This window comes from Narcine bancroftii, chromosome 3 (genome assembly GCF_036971445.1).
Source record: "Narcine bancroftii isolate sNarBan1 chromosome 3, sNarBan1.hap1, whole genome shotgun sequence".
Classification (NCBI taxonomy): Eukaryota; Metazoa; Chordata; class Chondrichthyes; order Torpediniformes; family Narcinidae; genus Narcine; species Narcine bancroftii.
The window spans coordinates 272,432,602-272,456,651 of record NC_091471.1 but is presented as its reverse complement, the minus strand read 5'-3'; the positions used below and the strand labels follow the sequence as shown (position 1 = coordinate 272,456,651).

The following is a 24,050-nucleotide window of genomic DNA, read 5'->3' as shown; positions in this document are numbered from 1 at the left end:
AAGGCTTCTCAACTTCAGAGATGTGTGCAATGGTCCACTACACATATCTAAAGAAAAAAAGGCTTCTCAACTGCAGAGAAATGTGCAATGGCCCTCCACACATATCTGTAGGAAAAACAGACTTCTCAACTGCAGAGAAGTGTGCAATGGCCCTCCACGCATATCTGTAGAAAAATAAGCTTCTCATCTGCAGAGAAGTGTGCAATGGCCCTCCACACATGTCTGTAGAAAAAAAAGCTTCACAACTGCAGAGAAGTGTGCAATGGTCCTCCACACATATCTGAGGAAAAACAGGCTTCTCAACTGCAGAGAAGTGTGCAATAGCCCGACACACATGGATGTAGAGAAAAAGCTTCTCAACTGCAGAGATGTCTGCAATGGCCCTCCAGTCATATCTATAGAGAAAAGACTTCTCAACTGCAGAGAAGTGTGCAATGGCCCGCCACATATATCTGTAGGAAAAAAGGCTTCTCAACTGTAGAGAAGTGTGCAATGGCCCTCCACACATATCTGTAGAAAAAAAGGCTTCTCAACTGCAGAGAAGTGTGCAATGGCCCGCCACACATAGCTGTAGAGAAAAAGCTTCTCAACTGCAGAGAAGTGTGCAATGGACCTCCACACATATATGTAGAACAAATGCTTCTCAACTGCAGAGAACTGTGCAATGGCACGCCACATATATCTGTAGGAAAAAAGTCTTCTCAACTGCAGAGAAGTGTGCAATGGTCCTCCACACATATCTGTAGAAATAAATGCTTCTCATCTGCAGAGAAGTGTGCAATGGCCTTCCACACATATCTGTAGAAAAATAGGTTCTCAACTGCAGAGAAGTGTGCAATGGCCCGCCACACATATCTGTAGGAAAAAAGGCTTCTCAACTGCAGAGGTGTGCAATGGCCCGCCACACATATCTGTAGGTAAACAGGCTTCTCAACTTCAGAGATGTGTGCAATGGCTTCCACACATATCTGAAGAAAAAAAGGCTTCTCAACTGCAGAGAAGTGTGCAATAGCCCTCCACACATATCTGTAGAAAAAAAGGCTTCTCAACTGCAGAGAAGTGTTCAATGGCCCTCCACACATATCTGTAGAAATACAGGCTTCTCAACTGCAGAGAAGTGTGCAATGGACTTCCACACATAACTGTAGTAAAAAAAACTTCTCAACTGCAGAGAAGTGTGCAGTGGCCCTCCACAAATATCTGTAGAAATAAAGGCTTCTCAACTGCAGAGAAGTGTGCAATGGCCCTCCTCACATATCTGTAGAAAAAAAGCTTCTGAACTGCAGAGAAGTGTGCAATGGCCCGCCACACATATCTGTAGGTAAAAAGGCTTCTCAACTGCAGACATGTGTGCAATGGCCTTCCACACATATCTGTAGAAAAATAGGTTCTCAACTGCAGAGAAGTGTGCAATGGCCCGCCACACATATCTGTAGGAAAAAAGGCTTCTCAACTGCAGAGGTGTGCAATGGCCCGCCACACATATCTGTAGGTAAACAGGCTTCTCAACTTCAGAGATGTGTGCAATGGCTTCCACACATATCTGAAGAAAAAAAGGCTTCTCAACTGCAGAGAAGTGTGCAATAGCCCTCCACACATATCTGTAGAAAAAAAGGCTTCTCAACTGCAGAGAAGTGTTCAATGGCCCTCCACACATATCTGTAGAAATACAGGCTTCTCAACTGCAGAGAAGTGTGCAATGGACTTCCACACATAACTGTAGTAAAAAAAACTTCTCAACTGCAGAGAAGTGTGCAGTGGCCCTCCACAAATATCTGTAGAAATAAAGGCTTCTCAACTGCAGAGAAGTGTGCAATGGCCCTCCTCACATATCTGTAGAAAAAAAGCTTCTGAACTGCAGAGAAGTGTGCAATGGCCCACCACACATATCTGTAGGTAAAAAGGCTTCTCAACTGCAGACATGTGTGCAATGGCCCACCACACATATCTGAAGAAAAAAAGGCTTCTCAATTGCAGAGAAGTGTGCAATGGCCCTCCACACATATCTGTAGGAAAAAAGTCTTCTCAACTGCAGAGAAGTGTGCAATGGCCCTCCACACATATCTGTAGAAAAAAAGCTTCTCAACTACAGTGAAGTATGCAATGGCCCACCACACATATCTGTAGGAAAAAGGCTTCTCAACTTCAGAAAAGTGTGCAATGGCCCTCCACACATAGCTGGTGAAAAAAAGGATTCTCAACTGCAGAGATGTGTGCAGTAGCCCTCCACACATCTCTGTAGAAAAAAACCTTCTCAACTGGAGACAAGTGTGCAGTGGTCCTCCACATCCATCTGCAGAATTTAGGCTTCTCAAACGCAGAGAAGTGTGCAATGGCCCTCCACACATATCTGTAGAAAAATAGCTTCTCAACTGCAGAGATGTGTGCAATGGCCCGCCACACATAGCTGTAGAGAAAGAGCTTCTCAACTGCAGAGAAGTGTGCAATGGACCTCCACACATATATGTAGAAAAAATGCTTCGCAACTGCAGAGAAGTGTGCAATGGCACGCCACATATATCTGTAGGAAAAAAGTCTTCTCAACTGCAGAGAAGTATGCAATGGTCCTCCACACATAGCTGGTGAAAAAAATGATTCTCAACTGCAGAGATGTGTGCAGTAGCCCTCCACACATCTCTGTAGAAAAAAACCTTCTCAACTGGAGAGAAGTGTGCAGTGGCCCTCCACATACATCTGCAGAAATAAAGGCTTCTCAACTGCAGAGAAGTGTACAGTGGCCCTCCACACATATCTGTAGAAAAAAGGCTTCTCAACTGCAGAGAAGTGTGCAATGGCCCGACACACATATATGTAGAGAAATAGCTTCTCAACTGCAGAGATGTCTGCAATGGCCCTCCACACATATCTGTAGAAAAAAGACTTCTCAACTGCAGAGAAGTGTGCAATGGACCTCCACACATATATGTAGAAAAAATGCTTCTCAACTGCAGAGAAGTGTGCAATGGCACGCAACATATATCTGTAGGAAAAAAGTCTTCTCAACTGCAGAGAAGTTTGCAATGGTATTCCACACATATCTGTAGAAATAAATGCTTCTCAACTGCATAGAAGTGTGCAATGTCCCTCCACACATATCTGTAGAAAAAAAGGCTTCTCAACTTCAGAGGTGTACAATTGCCCGCCACACATATCTGTAGGTAAAAAGGCTTCTCAACTGCTGAGATGTGTGCAATGGCCCTCCACACATATCTGAGGAAAAAAAGGCTTCTCAACTGCAGAGAAGTGTGCAATGGCCCTCCACACATATCTGTGGAAAAACAGGCTTCTCAACTGCAGAGAAGTGTGCAATGGCCCGACACACATAGCTGTAGAGAAAAAGCTTCTCAACTGCAGAGAAGTGTGCAATGGACTTCCACACATATCTGTAGAAAAATAAAATTCTCAAATGCAGAGAAGTGTGCAGTGGCCCTCCACACATATCTGTAGAAATAAAGGCTTTTCAACTGCAGAGTAGTGTGCAATGGCCCTCCACACATAGCTGAAGTAAAAAATGGCTTCTCAACTGCAGAGAATATGCAATGACCCTCCACACATATCTGTAGAGAAAAGGATTCTCAGCTGCAGAGAAGTGTTCAATGGGCCTCCACACATAGCTGGAGTAAAAAAAGTATTCTCACACTGCAGGGAAGTGTGCAATGGCCCTCCACACATATCTGTGGAAAAACAGGATTCTCAACTGCAGAGAAGTGTGCAATGGCCCTCCACGCATATCTGTAGAAAAATAAGCTTCTCATCTGCAGAGAATTGTGCAATGGCCCTCCACACATAGCTGGAGTAAAAAAAGGCTTCACAACTGCAGAGAAGTGTGCAATGGCCCTCCACACATGTCTGTAGAAAAAAAGATTTCTGATCTGCAAAGAAGTGTGCAATGGCCTTCCACACATAGCTCGATTTAAAAACGGCTTCTCAACTGAAGAGAAGTGTGCAATGGCCCTCCACACATAGCTGGAGTAAAAAAAGGCTTCTCAGCTAAAGAGAAGTTTGCAATGCGCCTCCACACATAGCTGTAGTCAAAAAAAAGGCTTCTCAACTGCAGAGAAGTGTGCAATGGCCCAACACACATATCTGTAGAAAAACAGGCTTCTCAACTGCAGAGAAGTGTGCAATGGACTTCCACACATATCTGTAGAAAAAAAAAATTCTCAACTGCAGAGAATTGTGCAATGGTCCTCCACACATATCTGTAGAAAAAAAGACTTCTCAACTGCAAAGAAGTGTGCAATGGCCTTCCCCACATAGCTGACGTAAAAAATGGCTTCTCAACTGAAGAGAAGTGTACAATGGCCCTCCACACATATCTGTATAAAAATGGATTCACAACTGCAGAGAAGTGTGCAATGGGCCTCCACACATAGCTGGAGTAAAAAAAATGGCTTCTCAACTGTAGAGAAGTGTGCAATTGCCCTCCACACATATCTGTGGAAAAACAGGCTTCTCAACTGCAGAGAAGTGTGCAATGGACCTCCACATATGTCTGTAGAAAAAAAAGCTTCTCAACTGCAGAGAAGTGTGCAATGCCCCGCCACACATAGCTCGGGTTAAAAAAGGCTTCTCAACTGCAGAGAAGTGTGCAATGGCCCGCCACACATAGCTGTAGAGAAAAAGCTTCTCAACTGCAGAGAAGTGTGCAAAGGACCTCGACACATATATGTAGAAAAAATGCTTCTCAACTGCAGAGAAGTGTGCAATGGCACGCCACATATATCTGTAGGAAGAAAGTCTTCTAAACTGCAGAGAAGTGTGCAATGGTCCTCCACACATAACTGTAGAAATAAAAGCTTCTCAACTGCAGAAAAGTGTGCAATGGCCCTCCACACATAGCTCGAGTTAAAAAAGGCTTCTCAGCTGCAGAGAAGTGTGCAATGGCCCACCACACATATCTGTTGAAAAACATGCTTCTCAACTGCAGAGAAGTGTGCAATGGCCCTCCACACATATCTGTGGAAAAACAGGCTTCTCAACTGCAGAGAAGTGTGCAATGGCCCGACACACATAGCTGTAGAGAAAAAGCTTCTCAACTGCAGAGAAGTGTGCAATGGACTTCCACACATATCTGTAGAAAAAAAAAATTCTCAAATGCAGAGAAGTGTGCAGTGGCCCTCCACACATATCTGTAGAAATAAAGGCTTCTCAACTGCAGAGATGTGTGCAATGGCCCTCCGCACATATCTGTAGAAAAAAAGATTTCTGATCTGCAAAGAAGTGTGCAATGGCCTTCCCCACATAGCTGAAGTAAAAAAATGGCTTCTCAACTGAAGAGAAGTGTGCAATGGCCCTCCACACATATCTGTAGAAAAAAAAGCTTTTTAACTGCAGAGTAGTGTGCAATGGCCCTCCACACATAGCTGAAGTAAAAAATGGCTTCTCAACTGCAGAGAATGTGCAATGACCCTCCACACATATCTGTAGAGAAAAGGATTCTCATCTGCAGAGAAGTGTTCAATTGGCCTCCACACATAGCTGGAGTAAAAAAAGTATTCTCACACTGCAGAGAAGTGTGCAATGGCCCTCCACACATATCTGAGGAAAAACAGGCTTCTCAACTGCAGAGAAGTGTGCAATGGCCCTCCACGCATATCTGTAGAAAAATAAGCTTCTCATCTGCAGAGAAGTGTGCAATGGCCCTCCACACATAGCTGGAGTAAAAAAAGGCTTCACAACTGCATAGAAGTGTGCAATGGCCCATCACACATGTCTGTAGAAAAAAAAGCATCTCAACTGCAGAGAAGTGTGCAATGGCCCTCCACACATAGCTCGAGTTAAAAAAGGCTTCTCAACTGCAGAGAAGTGTGCAATGGCCCTCCACACATACCTGGAGTAAAAAAAAGGCTTCTTAGCTACAGAGAAGTTTGCAATGCGCCTCCACACATAGCTGTAGTAAAAAAAAAGGCTTCTCAACTGCAGAGAAGTGTGCAATGGCCCAACACACATATCTGTAGAAAAAAAGACTTCTCAACTGCAGAGAAGTGTGCAGTGGCCCTCCACACATATCTGTAGAAATAAAGGCTTCTCAACTGCAGAGAAGTGTGCAATGGCCATCCACACATTTCTGTAGAAAAAAAGCTTCTGAACTGCAGAGAAGTGTGCAATGGCCCACCACACATATCTGTAGAAAAACATGCTTCTCAACTGCAGAGAAGTGTGCAACGGCCCTCCACGCATATCTGTAGAAAAAAAGACCTCAACTGCAGAGAAATGTGAAATGGCCCGCCACACATATCTGTAGAAAAAAAGACTTCTCAACTGCAGAGAAGTGTGCAATGGCCCACCACACATATCTGTAGAAAAACATGCTTCTCAACTGCAGAGAAGTGTGCAGTGGCCCTCCACATACATCTGCAGAAATAAAGGCTTCTCAACTGCAGAGAAGTGTACAGTGGCCCTCCACACATATCTGTAGAAAAAAGGCTTCTCAACTGCAGAGAAGTGTGCAATGGCCCGACACACATATATGTAGAGAAATAGCTTCTCAACTGCAGAGATGTCTGCAATGGCCCTCCACACATATCTGTAGAAAAAAGACTTCTCAACTGCAGAGAAGTGTGCAATGGACCTCCACACATATATGTAGAAAAAATGCTTCTCAACTGCAGAGAAGTGTGCAATGGCACGCAACATATATCTGTAGGAAAAAAGTCTTCTCAACTGCAGAGAAGTTTGCAATGGTATTCCACACATATCTGTAGAAATAAATGCTTCTCAACTGCATAGAAGTGTGCAATGTCCCTCCACACATATCTGTAGAAAAAAAGGCTTCTCAACTTCAGAGGTGTGCAATTGCCCGCCACACATATCTGTAGGTAAAAAGGCTTCTCAACTGCTGAGATGTGTGCAATGGCCCTCCACACATATCTGAGGAAAAAAAGGCTTCTCAACTGCAGAGAAGTGTGCAATGGCCCTCCACACATATCTGTGGAAAAACAGGCTTCTCAACTGCAGAGAAGTGTGCAATGGCCCGACACACATAGCTGTAGAGAAAAAGCTTCTCAACTGCAGAGAAGTGTGCAATGGACTTCCACACATATCTGTAGAAAAATAAAATTCTCAAATGCAGAGAAGTGTGCAGTGGCCCTCCACACATATCTGTAGAAATAAAGGCTTTTCAACTGCAGAGTAGTGTGCAATGGCCCTCCACACATAGCTGAAGTAAAAAATGGCTTCTCAACTGCAGAGAATATGCAATGACCCTCCACACATATCTGTAGAGAAAAGGATTCTCAGCTGCAGAGAAGTGTTCAATGGACTTCCACACATATCTGTAGAAAAAAAAAATTCTCAAATGCAGAGAAGTGTGCAGTGGCCCTCCACACATATCTGTAGAAATAAAGGCTTCTCAACTGCAGAGATGTGTGCAATGGCCCTCCGCACATATCTGTAGAAAAAAAGATTTCTGATCTGCAAAGAAGTGTGCAATGGCCTTCCCCACATAGCTGAAGTAAAAAAATGGCTTCTCAACTGAAGAGAAGTGTGCAATGGCCCTCCACACATATCTGTAGAAAAAAAAGCTTTTTAACTGCAGAGTAGTGTGCAATGGCCCTCCACACATAGCTGAAGTAAAAAATGGCTTCTCAACTGCAGAGAATGTGCAATGACCCTCCACACATATCTGTAGAGAAAAGGATTCTCATCTGCAGAGAAGTGTTCAATTGGCCTCCACACATAGCTGGAGTAAAAAAAGTATTCTCACACTGCAGAGAAGTGTGCAATGGCCCTCCACACATATCTGAGGAAAAACAGGCTTCTCAACTGCAGAGAAGTGTGCAATGGCCCTCCACGCATATCTGTAGAAAAATAAGCTTCTCATCTGCAGAGAAGTGTGCAATGGCCCTCCACACATAGCTGGAGTAAAAAAAGGCTTCACAACTGCATAGAAGTGTGCAATGGCCCATCACACATGTCTGTAGAAAAAAAAGCATCTCAACTGCAGAGAAGTGTGCAATGGCCCTCCACACATAGCTCGAGTTAAAAAAGGCTTCTCAACTGCAGAGAAGTGTGCAATGGCCCTCCACACATACCTGGAGTAAAAAAAAGGCTTCTTAGCTACAGAGAAGTTTGCAATGCGCCTCCACACATAGCTGTAGTAAAAAAAAAGGCTTCTCAACTGCAGAGAAGTGTGCAATGGCCCAACACACATATCTGTAGAAAAAAAGACTTCTCAACTGCAGACAAGTGTGCAGTGGCCCTCCACACATATCTGTAGAAATAAAGGCTTCTCAACTGCAGAGAAGTGTGCAATGGCCATCCACACATTTCTGTAGAAAAAAAGCTTCTGAACTGCAGAGAAGTGTGCAATAGCCCACCACACATATCTGTAGAAAAACATGCTTCTCAACTGCAGAGAAGTGTGCAACGGCCCTCCACGCATATCTGTAGAAAAAAAGACCTCAACTGCAGAGAAATGTGAAATGGCCCGCCACACATATCTGTAGAAAAAAAGACTTCTCAACTGCAGAGAAGTGTGCAATGGCCCACCACACATATCTGTAGAAAAACATGCTTCTCAACTGCAGAGAAGTGTGCAGTGGCCCTCCACATACATCTGCAGAAATAAAGGCTTCTCAACTGCAGAGAAGTGTACAGTGGCCCTCCACACATATCTGTAGAAAAAAGGCTTCTCAACTGCAGAGAAGTGTGCAATGGCCCGACACACATATATGTAGAGAAATAGCTTCTCAACTGCAGAGATGTCTGCAATGGCCCTCCACACATATCTGTAGAAAAAAGACTTCTCAACTGCAGAGAAGTGTGCAATGGACCTCCACACATATATGTAGAAAAAATGCTTCTCAACTGCAGAGAAGTGTGCAATGGCACGCAACATATATCTGTAGGAAAAAAGTCTTCTCAACTGCAGAGAAGTTTGCAATGGTATTCCACACATATCTGTAGAAATAAATGCTTCTCAACTGCATAGAAGTGTGCAATGTCCCTCCACACATATCTGTAGAAAAAAAGGCTTCTCAACTTCAGAGGTGTGCAATTGCCCGCCACACATATCTGTAGGTAAAAAGGCTTCTCAACTGCTGAGATGTGTGCAATGGCCCTCCACACATATCTGAGGAAAAAAAGGCTTCTCAACTGCAGAGAAGTGTGCAATGGCCCTCCACACATATCTGTGGAAAAACAGGCTTCTCAACTGCAGAGAAGTGTGCAATGGCCCGACACACATAGCTGTAGAGAAAAAGCTTCTCAACTGCAGAGAAGTGTGCAATGGACTTCCACACATATCTGTAGAAAAATAAAATTCTCAAATGCAGAGAAGTGTGCAGTGGCCCTCCACACATATCTGTAGAAATAAAGGCTTTTCAACTGCAGAGTAGTGTGCAATGGCCCTCCACACATAGCTGAAGTAAAAAATGGCTTCTCAACTGCAGAGAATATGCAATGACCCTCCACACATATCTGTAGAGAAAAGGATTCTCAGCTGCAGAGAAGTGTTCAATGGGCCTCCACACATAGCTGGAGTAAAAAAAGTATTCTCACACTGCAGGGAAGTGTGCAATGGCCCTCCACACATATCTGTGGAAAAACAGGATTCTCAACTGCAGAGAAGTGTGCAATGGCCCTCCACGCATATCTGTAGAAAAATAAGCTTCTCATCTGCAGAGAATTGTGCAATGGCCCTCCACACATAGCTGGAGTAAAAAAAGGCTTCACAACTGCAGAGAAGTGTGCAATGGCCCTCCACACATGTCTGTAGAAAAAAAGATTTCTGATCTGCAAAGAAGTGTGCAATGGCCTTCCACACATAGCTCGATTTAAAAACGGCTTCTCAACTGAAGAGAAGTGTGCAATGGCCCTCCACACATAGCTGGAGTAAAAAAAGGCTTCTCAGCTAAAGAGAAGTTTGCAATGCGCCTCCACACATAGCTGTAGTCAAAAAAAAGGCTTCTCAACTGCAGAGAAGTGTGCAATGGCCCAACACACATATCTGTAGAAAAACAGGCTTCTCAACTGCAGAGAAGTGTGCAATGGACTTCCACACATATCTGTAGAAAAAAAAAATTCTCAACTGCAGAGAATTGTGCAATGGTCCTCCACACATATCTGTAGAAAAAAAGACTTCTCAACTGCAAAGAAGTGTGCAATGGCCTTCCCCACATAGCTGACGTAAAAAATGGCTTCTCAACTGAAGAGAAGTGTACAATGGCCCTCCACACATATCTGTATAAAAATGGATTCACATCTGCAGAGAAGTGTGCAATGGGCCTCCACACATAGCTGGAGTAAAAAAAATGGCTTCTCAACTGTAGAGAAGTGTGCAATTGCCCTCCACACATATCTGTGGAAAAACAGGCTTCTCAACTGCAGAGAAGTGTGCAATGGACCTCCACATATGTCTGTAGAAAAAAAAGCTTCTCAACTGCAGAGAAGTGTGCAATGCCCCGCCACACATAGCTCGGGTTAAAAAAGGCTTCTCAACTGCAGAGAAGTGTGCAATGGCCCGCCACACATAGCTGTAGAGAAAAAGCTTCTCAACTGCAGAGAAGTGTGCAAAGGACCTCGACACATATATGTAGAAAAAATGCTTCTCAACTGCAGAGAAGTGTGCAATGGCACGCCACATATATCTGTAGGAAGAAAGTCTTCTAAACTGCAGAGAAGTGTGCAATGGTCCTCCACACATAACTGTAGAAATAAAAGCTTCTCAACTGCAGAAAAGTGTGCAATGGCCCTCCACACATAGCTCGAGTTAAAAAAGGCTTCTCAGCTGCAGAGAAGTGTGCAATGGCCCACCACACATATCTGTTGAAAAACATGCTTCTCAACTGCAGAGAAGTGTGCAATGGCCCTCCACACATATCTGTGGAAAAACAGGCTTCTCAACTGCAGAGAAGTGTGCAATGGCCCGACACACATAGCTGTAGAGAAAAAGCTTCTCAACTGCAGAGAAGTGTGCAATGGACTTCCACACATATCTGTAGAAAAAAAAAATTCTCAAATGCAGAGAAGTGTGCAGTGGCCCTCCACACATATCTGTAGAAATAAAGGCTTCTCAACTGCAGAGATGTGTGCAATGGCCCTCCGCACATATCTGTAGAAAAAAAGATTTCTGATCTGCAAAGAAGTGTGCAATGGCCTTCCCCACATAGCTGAAGTAAAAAAATGGCTTCTCAACTGAAGAGAAGTGTGCAATGGCCCTCCACACATATCTGTAGAAAAAAAAGCTTTTTAACTGCAGAGTAGTGTGCAATGGCCCTCCACACATAGCTGAAGTAAAAAATGGCTTCTCAACTGCAGAGAATGTGCAATGACCCTCCACACATATCTGTAGAGAAAAGGATTCTCATCTGCAGAGAAGTGTTCAATTGGCCTCCACACATAGCTGGAGTAAAAAAAGTATTCTCACACTGCAGAGAAGTGTGCAATGGCCCTCCACACATATCTGAGGAAAAACAGGCTTCTCAACTGCAGAGAAGTGTGCAATGGCCCTCCACGCATATCTGTAGAAAAATAAGCTTCTCATCTGCAGAGAAGTGTGCAATGGCCCTCCACACATAGCTGGAGTAAAAAAAGGCTTCACAACTGCATAGAAGTGTGCAATGGCCCATCACACATGTCTGTAGAAAAAAAAGCATCTCAACTGCAGAGAAGTGTGCAATGGCCCTCCACACATAGCTCGAGTTAAAAAAGGCTTCTCAACTGCAGAGAAGTGTGCAATGGCCCTCCACACATACCTGGAGTAAAAAAAAGGCTTCTTAGCTACAGAGAAGTTTGCAATGCGCCTCCACACATAGCTGTAGTAAAAAAAAAGGCTTCTCAACTGCAGAGAAGTGTGCAATGGCCCAACACACATATCTGTAGAAAAAAAGACTTCTCAACTGCAGAGAAGTGTGCAGTGGCCCTCCACACATATCTGTAGAAATAAAGGCTTCTCAACTGCAGAGAAGTGTGCAATGGCCATCCACACATTTCTGTAGAAAAAAAGCTTCTGAACTGCAGAGAAGTGTGCAATGGCCCACCACACATATCTGTAGAAAAACATGCTTCTCAACTGCAGAGAAGTGTGCAACGGCCCTCCACGCATATCTGTAGAAAAAAAGACCTCAACTGCAGAGAAATGTGAAATGGCCCGCCACACATATCTGTAGAAAAAAAGACTTCTCAACTGCAGAGAAGTCTGTAATGGACCTCCACACATATCTGTGGAAAAAAAGGCTTCTCAACTGCAGAGAAGTGTGCAATGGCCCGCCACACATATCTGTAGGTAAAAAAGCTTCTCAACTGTAGAGAAGTGTGCAATGGCCCTCCACACATATCTGTAGAAAAAAAGGCTTCTCAACTGCAGAGAAGTGTGCAATGGCCCGCCACACATAGCTGTAATGAAAAAGACTTCTCAACTGCAGAGAAGTGTGCAATGGCCCTCCACACATATCTGTGGAAAAAAAGGCTTCTCAACTGCAGGAAAGTGTGCAATGGCCCGCCACACATATCTGTAGGTAAAAAGGCTTCTCAACTGTAGAGAAGTGTGCAATGGCCCTCCACACATATCTGTAGAAAAAAAGGCTTCCCAACTGCAGAGAAGTGTGCAATGGCCCTCCACACATAGCTGGAGTAAAAAAAGGCTTCACAACTGCAGAGAAGTGTGCAATGGCCCTTCACACATGTCTGTAGAAAAAAAAGCTTCTCAACTGCAGAGAAGTGTGCAATGGCCCTCCACACATAGCTCGAGTTAAAAAAGGCTTCTCAACTGCAGAGAAGTGTGCAATGGCCCTCCACACATACCTGGAGTAAAAAAAGGCTTCTAAGCTACAGAGAAGTTTGCAATGCGCCTCCACACATAGCTGTAGTCAAAAAAAAGGCTTCTCAACTGCAGAGAAGTGTGCAATGGCCCAACACACATATCTGTAGAAAAAAAGACTTCTCAACTGCAGAGAAGTGTGCATTGGCCCTCCACACATATCTGTAGAAATAAAGGCTTCTCAACTGTAGAGAAGTGTGCAATGGCCCTCCACACATATCTGTAGAAATAAAGGCTTCTCTACTGCAGAGAAGTGTGCAATGGCCATCCACACATTTCTGTAGAAAAAAAGCTTCTGAACTGCAGAGAAGTGTGCAATGGCCCACCACACATATCTGTAGAAAAACATGCTTCTCAACTGCAGAGAAGTGTGCAACGGCCCTCCACGCATATCTGTAGAAAAAAAGACCTCAACTGCAGAGAAATGTGCAATGGCCCGCCACACATATCTGTAGAAAAAAAGACTTCTCAACTGTAGAGAAGTGTGTAATGGACCTCCACACATATCTGTGGAAAAAAAGGCTTCTCAACTGCAGAGAAGTGTGCAATGGCCCGCCACACAAATCTGTAGGTAAAAAGGCTTCTCAACTGTAGAGAAGTGTGCAATGGCCCTCCACACATATCTGTAGAAAAAAAGGCTTCTCAACTGCAGAGAAGTGTGCAATGGCCCGCCACACATAGCTGTAGAGAAAAAGACTTCTCAACTGCAGAGAAGTGTGCAATGGCCCGCCACACATAGCTGTAGAGAAAAAGCTTCTCAACTGCAGAGAAGTGTGCAATGGCCCGCCACACATATCTGTAGGAAAAACAGGCTTCTCAACTGCAGAGAAGTGTGCAATGGCCCGACACACATAGCTGTAGAGAAAAAGCTTCTCAACTGCAGAGATGTGTGCAATGGCCCTCCACACATCTCTGTAGAAAAAGAGATTTCTAAACTGTAGGCAAGTGTGCAATCGCCCTACACACATATCTGTGGAAAAAAAGGCTTCTCAACTGTAGAGAAGTGTGCAATGGTCCTCCACACATATCTGTAGAAATAAATGCTTCTCAACTGCAGAGAAGTGTGCAATGGTCCTCCACACATATCTGTAGAAATAAATGCTTCTCAAATGCAGAGAAGTATGCAATGGCCCTCCACACATATATGCAGAAAAATAGCTTCTCAACTGCAGAGAAGTGTGCAATGGCCCGCCACACATATCTGTAGCAAAAAAGGCTTCTCAACTGCAGAGAAGTGTGCAATTGCCCTCCAAACATATCTGTAGAAAAACAGGCTTCTCAACTGCAGAGAAGTGTGCAATGGCCCGCCACACATATCTGTAGGAAAAAAAAACTTCTCAACTCAAGAGAAGTATAGAATTGCCCTCCACACATATCTGTAGAAAAAAAGGCTTCTCAACTGCAGAGAAGTGTGCAATGGCCCGCCACACTTAGCTGTAGAGAAAAAGCTTCTCAACTGCAGAGAAGTGTGCAATGGACCTCGACACATATATGTAGAAATAAATGCTTCTCAACTGCAGAGAAGTGTGCAATAGCCCTCCACACATAGCTCGAGTTAAAAAAGGCTTCTCAACTGCAGAGAAGTGTGCAATGGCCCACCACATATATTTGTTGAAAAACATGCTTCTCAACTGCAGAGAAGTGTGCAATGGCCCTCCACACATATCTGTGGAAAAACAGGCTTCTCAACTGCAGAGAATTGTGCAATGGCCCGACACACATAGCTGTAGAGAAAAAGCTTCTCAACTGCAGAGTAGTGTGCAATGGCCCTCCACACATAGCTGAAGTAAAAAATGGCTTCTCAACTGCAGAGAATATGCAATGACCCTCCACACATATCTGTAGAGAAAAGGATTCTCATCTGCAGAGAAGTGTTCAATGGGCCTCCACACATAGCTGGAGTAAAAAAAGTATTCTCACACTGCAGAGAAGTGTGCAATGGCCCTCCACACATATCTGTGGAAAAACAGGCTTCTCAACTGCAGAGAAGTGTGCAATGGCCCTCCACGCATATCTGTAGAAAAATAAGCTTCTCATCTGCAGAGAAGTGTGCAATGGCCCTCCACACATAGCTGGAGTAAAAAAAGGCTTCACAACTGCAGAGAAGTGTGCAATGGCCCTCCACACATGTCTGTAGAAAAAAAGATTTCTGATCTGCAAAGAAGTGTACAATGGCCCACCACACATAGATGGAGTAAAAAAAGGCTTCTTAGCTAAAGAGAAGTTTGCAATGCGCCTCCACACATAGCTGTAGTCAAAAAAAAGGCTTCTCAACTGCAGAGAAGTGTGCAATGGCCCAACACACATATCTGTAGAAAAAAAGACTTCTCATCTGCAGAGAAGTGTGCAGTGGCCCTCGACACATATCTGTAGAAAAACAGGCTTCTCAACTGCAGAGAAGTGTGCAATGGACTTCCACACATATCTGTAGAAAAAAAAAATTCTGAACTGCAGAGAATTGTGCAATGGTCCTCCACACATATCTGTAGAAAAAAAGACTTCTCAACTGCAAAGAAGTGTGCAATTGCCTTCCCCACATAGCTGACGTAAAAAATGGCTTCTCAACTGAAGAGAAGTGTACAATGGTCCTCCACACATATCTGTATAAAAATGGATTCACAACTGCAGAGAAGTGTGCAATGGGCCTCCACACATAGCTGGAGTAAAAAAAAAGGCTTCTCAACTGTAGAGAAGTGTGCAATTGCCCTCCACACATATCTGTGGAAAAACAGGCTTCTCAACTGCAGAGAAGTGTGCAATGGACCTCCACATATATCTGTAGAAAAAAAAGCTTCTCAACTGCAGAGAAGTGTGCAATGCCCCGCCACACATAGCTCGAGTTAAAAAAGGCTTCTCAAATGCAGAGAAGTGTGCAATTGCCCTCCACACATACCTTAATTAAAAAAGGCTTCGCAACTGCATAGAAGTTTGCAATGGCCCTCCACACATAGCTGGAGTAAAAAAAGGCTTCTCAGCTACAGAGAAGTTTGCAATGCGCCTCCACACATAGCTGTGGTAAAAAAAAAGGCATCTCAACTGGAGAGAAGTGTGCAGTGGCCCTCCACATACATCTGCAGAAATAAAGGCTTCTCAACTGCAGAGAAGTGTGCAATGGCACTCCACACATATCTGTAGAAGAATAGCTTCTCAACTGCAGAGAAGTGTGCAATGGCCCGCCACACATAGCTGTAGAGAAAAAGCTTCTCAACTGCAGAGAAGTGTGCAAAGGACCTCGACACATATATGTAGAAAAAATGCTTCTCAACTGCAGAGAAGTGTGCAATGGCACGCCACATATATCTGTCGGAAAAAAGTCTTCTCAACTGCAGAGAAGTGTGCAATGGTCCTCCACACATAACTGTAGAAATAAATGCTTCTCAACTGCAGAGAAGTGTGCAATGGCCTTCCACACATAGCTCGAGTTAAAAAAGGCTTCTCAACTGCAGAGAAGTGTGCAATGGCCCACCACACATATCGGTTGAAAATCATGCTTCTCAACTGCAGAGAAGTGTGCAATGGCCCTCCACACATATCTGTGGAAAAACAGGCTTCTCAACTGCAGAGAAGTGTGCAATGGCCCGACACACATAGCTGTAGAGAAAAAGCTTCTCAACTGCAGAGAAGTGTGCAATGGACATCCACACATATCTGTAGGAAAAAAAATTCTCAAATGCAGAGAAGTGTGCAGTGGCCCTCCACACATATCTGTAGAAATAAAGGCTTCTCAACTGCAGAGATGTGTGCAATGGCCCTCCGCACATATCTGTAGAAAAAAAGATTTCTGATCTGCCGAGAAGTGTGCAATGGCGTTCCCCACATAGCTGAAGTAAAAAAATGGCTTCTCAACTGAAGAGAAGTGTGCAATGGCCCTCCACACATATCTGTAGAAAAAAAAGCTTTTTAACTGCAGAGTAGTGTGCAATGGCCCTCCACACATAGCTGAAGTAAAAAATGGCTTCTCAACTGCAGAGAATGTGCAATGACCCTCCACACATATCTGTAGAGAGAAGGATTCTCATCTGCAGAGAAGTGTTCAATGGGCCTCCACACATAGCTGGAGTAAAAAAAGTATTCTCACACTGCAGAGAAGTGTGCAATGGCCCTCCACACATATCTGTAGAAAAATAAGCTTCTCATCTGCAGAGAATTGTGCAATTGCCCTCCACACATAGCTGGAGTAAAAAAAGGCTTCACAACTGCAGAGAAGTGTGCAATGGCCCTTCACACATGTCTGTAGAAAAAAAAGCTTCTCAACTGCAGAGAAGTGTGCAATGGCCCTCCACACATAGCTCGAGTTAAAAAAGGCTTCTCAACTGCAGAGAAGTGTGCAATGGCCCTCCACACATACCTGGAGTAAAAAAAGGCTTCTTAGCTACAGAGAAGTTTGCAATGCGCCTCCACACATAGCTGTAGTCAAAAAAAAGGCTTCTCAACTGCAGAGAAGTGTGCAATGGCCCAACACACATATCTGTAGAAAAAAAGACTTCTCAACTGCAGAGAAGTGTGCATTGGCCCTCCACACATATCTGTAGAAATAAAGGCTTCTCAACTGTAGAGAAGTGTGCAATGGCCCTCCACACATATCTGTAGAAATAAAGGCTTCTCAACTGCAGAGAAGTGTGCAATGGCCATCCACACATTTCTGTAGAAAAAAAGCTTCTGAACTGCAGAGAAGTGTGCAATGGCCCACCACACATATCTGTAGAAAAACATGCTTCTCAACTGCAGAGAAGTGTGCAACGGCCCTCCACGCATATCTGTAGAAAAAAAGACCTCAACTGCAGAGAAATGTGCAATGGCCCGCCACACATATCTGTAGAAAAAAAGACTTCTCAACTGCAGAGAAGTGTGTAATGGACTTCCACACATATCTGTGGAAAAAAAGGTTTCTCAACTGCAGAGAAGTGTGCAATGGCCCGCCACACAAATCTGTAGGTAAAAAGGCTTCTCAACTGTAGAGAAGTGTGCAATGGCCCTCCACACATATCTGTAGAAAAAAAGGCTTCTCAACTGCAGAGAAGTGTGCAATGGCCCGCCACACATAGCTGTAGAGAAAAAGACTTCTCAACTGCAGAGAAGTGTGCAATGGCCCGCCACACATAGCTGTAGAGAAAAAGCTTCTCAACTGCAGAGAAGTGTGCAATGGCCCGCCACACATATCTGTGGGAAAAAAGGCTTCTCAACTGCTGAGAAGTGTGCAGTGGCCCTCCACACATATCTGTATAAAAACGGATTCTCATCTGCAGAGGAGTGTTCAATGGGCCTCCACACATATCTGGAGTAAAAAAAGGCTTCTCAACTGCAGAGAAGTGTGCAATGGCCCGACACACATAGCTGTAGAGAAAAAGCTTCTCAACTGCAGAGATGTGTGCAATGGCCCTCCACACATCTCTGTAGAAAAATAGATATCTCAACTGTAGGCAAGTGTGCAATCGCCCTACACACATATCTGTGGAAAAAAAGGCTTCTCAACTGCAGAGAAGTGTCCAATGGCCCGCCACACATATCTGTAGAAAAAATGCTTCTCAACTGCAGAGAAGTGTGCAATGGCACGCCACATATATCTGTTGGAAAAAAGTCTTCTCAACTGCAGAGAAGTGTGCAATGGTCCTCCACACATATCTGTAGAAACAAATGCTTCTCAACTGCAGAGAAGTGTGCAATGGTCCGCCACACATATCTGTAGAAATAAATGCTTCTCATATGCAGAGAAGTATGCAATGGCCCTCCACACATATATGCAGAAAAATAGCTTCTCAACTGCAGAGAAGTGTGCAATGGCCCGCCACACATATCTGTAGGAAAAAAGGCTTCTCAACTGCAGAGAAGTGTGCAATTGCCCTCCAAACATATCTGTAGAAAAACAGGCTTCTCAACTGCAGAGAAGTGTGCAATGGACCTGCAGACATATCTGTAGAAAAAAAAACTTCTCAACTCCAGAAAAGTGTGCAGTGGCCCTCCACACATATCTGTAGAAATAAAGGCTTCTCAACTGCAGAGAAGTATGCAATGGCCCTCCACACATATCTGTAGAAAAACAGGCTTCTCAACTGCAGAGAAGTGTACAATGGCCCTCCACACATATCTGTAGAAAACCAGGCTTCTGAACTGCAGAGAAGTGTGCAATGGACCTCCACACATATCTGTAGAAAAAAAAACTTCTCAACTGCAGAGAAGTGTGCAATGGCCCTCCACACATATCTGTAGAAAAAAAGGCTTCTCAACTGCAGAGAAGTGTGCAATGGCACGCCACACATAGCTGTAGAGAAAAAGCTTATCAACTCCAGAGAAGTGTGCAATGGCCCGCAACACATATCTGTAGGAAAAAAGACTTCTCAACTGCTGAGATGTGTGCAATGGCCCACCACACATATCTGTAGAAAAAAAGGCTTCTCAACTGCAGAGAAGTGTGCAATGGCCCTCCACACATATCTGCAGAAAAAAAGACTTCTCAACTGCAGAGAAGTGTGCAGTGGCCCTCCACATATATCTGTAGAAATAAATGCTTCTCAACTGCAGAGAAGTGTGCAGTGGCCCTCCACACATATCTGTAGAAAAATAGCTTCTCAACTGCAGAGAAGTGTGCAATGGCCTGCCACACATATCTGTAGGAAAAAAGGCTTCTCAATTGCAGAGAAGTGTGCAATTGCCCTCCAAACATATCTGTAGAAAAACAGGCTTCTCAACTGCAGAGAAGTGTGCAATGGAACTCCACACATATCTGTAGAAAAAAAAACTTCTCAACTGCAGAGAAGTGTGCAGTGGCCCTTGTCTTGGGTTAACTTATACCTCTCATTTTGTTCATTTTAGATTGGTCACAGTGTTTGAGCTACCGAAAGAAAATAGACACACACACCGAGAGCAGTTCAGTTTATACAAATGTTTATTACTAATTCAAAAGCTGATTTCACACTACAATATGCAAGCCCTTCCCAACTATACTTATCAACGCTTGGACTGGTCCCAACTGCCGAAGCGAGGCAACGACTGCACACTTGTAGTAGGTTGTCAGGGCGCTGGTAGCAGCTTCTCCACCTCCCCCGACCGGGACGTTGCTTGGACTCTGGCTGTTCTTCCTTCTTGACAAGGGGTGTTCCCACCCCTCGGAGAATCTAAACTTCAGCAGCAGGACCACAGGCTTATATACCCCAAAAACAATTAATCATGCGCCTACTCCTTCTAATGTTTGTCAGTCAAAATCAAAACTGAACATTACATTCTACAATTTAGAAGATTAATTATTATGGAACCAGGATGTTATAATTTCCTGGTTTATCTCGTAGATACAAAGACTTATTAAAACTTCTCGAGCAAGACAGGTTGTGACCAATTCGTCAATTTCAGAGTGTTGCATTTGACAACTGCTTTCCCTGAGCCTCACAGTGGAATTCCATTTCAAAGTGTCTCTTCAGATAAGTCCCCATGGCTGAGTTTAATTACATCTGCTAGTTCTTAAAGTAAGGTGACCTGCGTGTGGACCCAGTGTCGTCAGTTCCACATAAGCAAAAAGCATCTGGGTACATGGTTTTAATCCTCCATTACATCCCACCCCTTGGTCACAATCTGTCATTTGCGAGGCCTAACCAGTATTTGAGTACAGAGGGAGCAAAAAAAGAGAAATCAAAACAACAATTACAAAGATAAGCAATGACGCGAGCAACCAACGGAGGATAGTGTGGCCCACCCCCCCAAATGTAGCAGTTAGCCATGAGAAAGGATTCCAACCAAGGCTCAAATTATCCTTGTTGGCCACAATACCCAGGTACTGGAGCTCACGAACAGATTTTGAAACATGCTGAACAATAACATATTTATATAAGCTGCACTTGAGGCTGGTGACCGAGGACTTCCTTGGTGTAATGCATCGGACCGTGTTTCCCACGGGGAACTCCCTTGGAACGTCCTCGACATTACAAATCCAATTGCTGGCATCAAAGCAGCTGTTAAGCCAGATCACCAGGAGTGTAAAATGGAGAACCTGGAACAAAGAAGCCTGACACATGTCACTCACGATACCATAAGCGTTCAGTGTTTAAACAGACTAAATCATCCTGTCCCTCAATAGCTACCCACTGAGTGTTACCCTGGGCAGGTGTCACTATTTCCCCTTTTACAGGAGGGCCACTACCTGGTGGTGCCACCCATACCTTTTGTCCAACATTCTCTAGTTCGGGGATGGGGGGCAATGACTGTTATTCCTCTGGAATAGGCTGTAATTCAGGAGCGTGAAGAAGTCGGTGGAAAGGTGTACCTCCTTTTAAAGGGCGATGATTCAAATTGTCGACTGCCTGCTGCAGCACATGGCACCATCCCTTCTGGGTCCCCAGTGATGTTTCCAAACGAATTTGTTCCTTCAGTAATCCGTTCATTTGTTCAACTAACCCGGCAGCCTGCGGGTAATAAGGAATATGGTGGACCCATAAAATACCGTTGTCATTTGCCCAATCACAGATTGCTTTCCCGGAGAAGTGCGAGCCATTACCAGAGTGAATCTCCTCTGGAACATCATAATGATAAATCAAATGGTTGAGTCCTTGGATAGTGCTAGCTTCGTCAGCCGTCTTGGTGGGAAAAGTAAAAACCAGGCCCGAAAAGGTGTCAACCATTACTAGGATGTAATATTTACCCATACAGTCTAGCATGGGGCCTATGTAATCAATTTGCCAGACCGCAGCTGAGTGAGCACCCCGTTTTATTCGGCCATGTGGACCAGGTGGAATGGTATGGAACTTCACAAGCTGACATTCTGGGCATGTACGTACGACCATGCGGACATCATCCTGATGGACGGATAAAGCATATGTACGGGACCACATAGCTGATCCCTTCTCCCCCAAATGACCACTCTGTTCATGTGCCCATCGAGCCAGGGGGACGGTATCAGCACAGCTGATAGTGGCAAGCTGATCTGCTACTGCATTATGTTGAGCCATGTTAGTCGCCATATTGGTATGGGCATCAACGTGATAAACGGTTATCTCACGATGGTGGGAAGCATCCCACAACAGCTGCCACAACTCTTTGCCCCATACTGGGCGGTCATGTATCATCCAGTTGTTCTTTTGCAAATCAGGCATCCATACCACAAGTCCATTAGCCAAAGCCCAGGAATCAGTAAACAGGCGAAGAGGGTGATCATGGGGATCTAATGGTAAAGTGACTGCCTTCAACTCAGCATACTGACTGGAGCCACCATCCCCCTCCTCCGATAAGTGAATTCCTGGCCTGGGATGGTAAGCCACCAGTTCGTGTACGTGGCCCACCCCTTCAGGCCCTCTGGTCGCACGACCCTGAATATACCACTTCCATTTAACAATAGAAGACTGCTGAGCCCGCCCGATCTTTAGATTAGCATCATTAGCCAGGACCCAATTCATTATAGGAAGTGCAGGTCGCAATTGAACATCTGCATCACCTGTCATTCTTTCAGTCTCTAGCAGGGCCCAGTAACAGGCTAGTAACTGTTGTTCAAAAACAGAATAACGAGTGGCAGCCTCGGGCATGGTACGTGATGTTAGGTCTGCTTTGTTCATGAATGAGTGAGACAAACACCAGACTGAGTCGAAATCAGGGTTCTTTGTTCTTTATTACCGGATTGTAACACTTGCAACTAACCATGTTAGTCGGAGAATGCATTCTGCCGTTATCAGCAAAATGGTGATTTTTTATACCCTTGGATACGTGCTTAGAACATCATCATATCATTACTTGTCCAATGACTAAAACTGTTGCTATCCTTTCCCTGCTAGCTTCCTGCCTCTCAATCCATCAATGTCTCTCTTATCTTGTAAGTACAAGGATGCATTCACATCTTGTTACAGCCCTGTACAGGGTAACTCCTTACACATTCCCATCTCATGATGTTTTACCTTACAGTGACCAGAATCCCAGTGGGACTCGGCGACCCTCTTGTTTCTGCCAGAGGCTCCAGGAGGCCACATCATCAATATAATGGTGAATTGAGAGGGAAGGCGATACTGGAAGGTGGGTGAAGATATACTGGTGCCCCTTCCAGGTAAAGGCGAACTGATCCTGTGAGTCCTCAGCTATAAGAATACTGAAGAAGGCGTTAGCAAGAATAATGACAGCATACCATGTTCCTGAGTTCCCAGTAGCAATGTTTTCAATAAGGGTGACAATGTCCGGAACTGCTGAAGCAAGTGGTGGGGCATGTTTGTTCAAAAAACGATAATCAACTGTCATTCTCCAGGAGCCGTCCGGCTTCTGGACCGGCCAAACAGGGCTATTAAAGGGCGACGTTGCGGGCCTCACTACCCCTTCTTCTTGCAGAGCATCGATGGTGGCAGTAATCTCTTCCTGCCCCCCAGGGAGACGATATTGTGGAATGCACACTGGTTTCATGGGGGCTGGCACCATCACAGGATATCACTTAACCTGACCCACTACTAGTTTTTTTGTAATAGTTCGAATTCCAAATTCAAATCCCCCTTGGCTAGTATTAAGGGCCATACCGGCCAACATATTAATACCCAGGATACACTCGTCAGTAGCAGCCACCAGGGCATGTAACCAGACAGGGGAAGGGCTATCACCCACCATGGCACAGACTTTTATTTCCTTTGCCAGGGTGACCGCTCCTCCCAACCCCTCTATTCGAAAGGCCGGTTCAGTCCAGAGGTCGGGATTACCAGGAATCACCGAGTGCTCTGCACCGGTGTCGACCAAAGCCAAGTATTGGCGATCATTACCCCCACCCCAGTGGATTGTTAATGGTATGTAGGGCCGCGGATCCCCGTGTGTGCGCCGTGTCTCGATGGAGTAGACACGGGAATCCTGCCCACACCTTCAGGCTTCAGAAGGGTTCGGGGGCTTCCAGGACCACATGCTATTGTTATCTTTAAGAGCCTGTTTAACCCATTGTTTTACCTCATCATGAGTAACTGGAGCAGGAGAAGACAGCTCGATAGAAGCAGCAGTGGGAGCAGAAAGCACAGCTGGGCCAGGAGGACTCAGCAGCTGGGGATGATGTTCCCCTGCTTTTTGCCTAAATCGATCTCCAATGGCAGCCAGCTCTTTTACAGAGAAATCACGGATCATTGACTCCTTCCGACCCCTGTTCCCACTTTGGCTCACAGGGTCCTCCACCCAGTCTAGGGGAGGAGGTGGAGGCCATCCAACAGAGGGAGTAGGCCATAGAGCATAAGCAGGGGTTTGGGTATTTTCCCCTGGGTCCACATGGGAAACCGGGGTATCTATCCCTTCCATCTCTACCCTTACATCATCCCCCCTTCTGTCTGTTTGGGAAATCTGCTGCCTTATCGGGCGG

General features: G+C 44.8%; 1 protein-coding gene across 7 annotated transcripts in view; it reads left to right on the top strand.

Moving 5' to 3' along the window:
* LOC138758775 (mesoderm induction early response protein 2-like) overlaps nucleotides 1-24,050 on the top strand; it is a 1,136,488-nt gene that overhangs the window by 775,116 nt on the left and 337,322 nt on the right. For all 7 annotated transcript variants that reach the window (XM_069928152.1, XM_069928154.1, XM_069928158.1 and 4 more), the window contains one exon: nucleotides 22,640-22,747. In XM_069928152.1, the coding sequence (XP_069784253.1) occupies nucleotides 22,640-22,747 (108 nt within the window). The remainder of the gene's footprint in view (nucleotides 1-22,639; nucleotides 22,748-24,050) is intronic.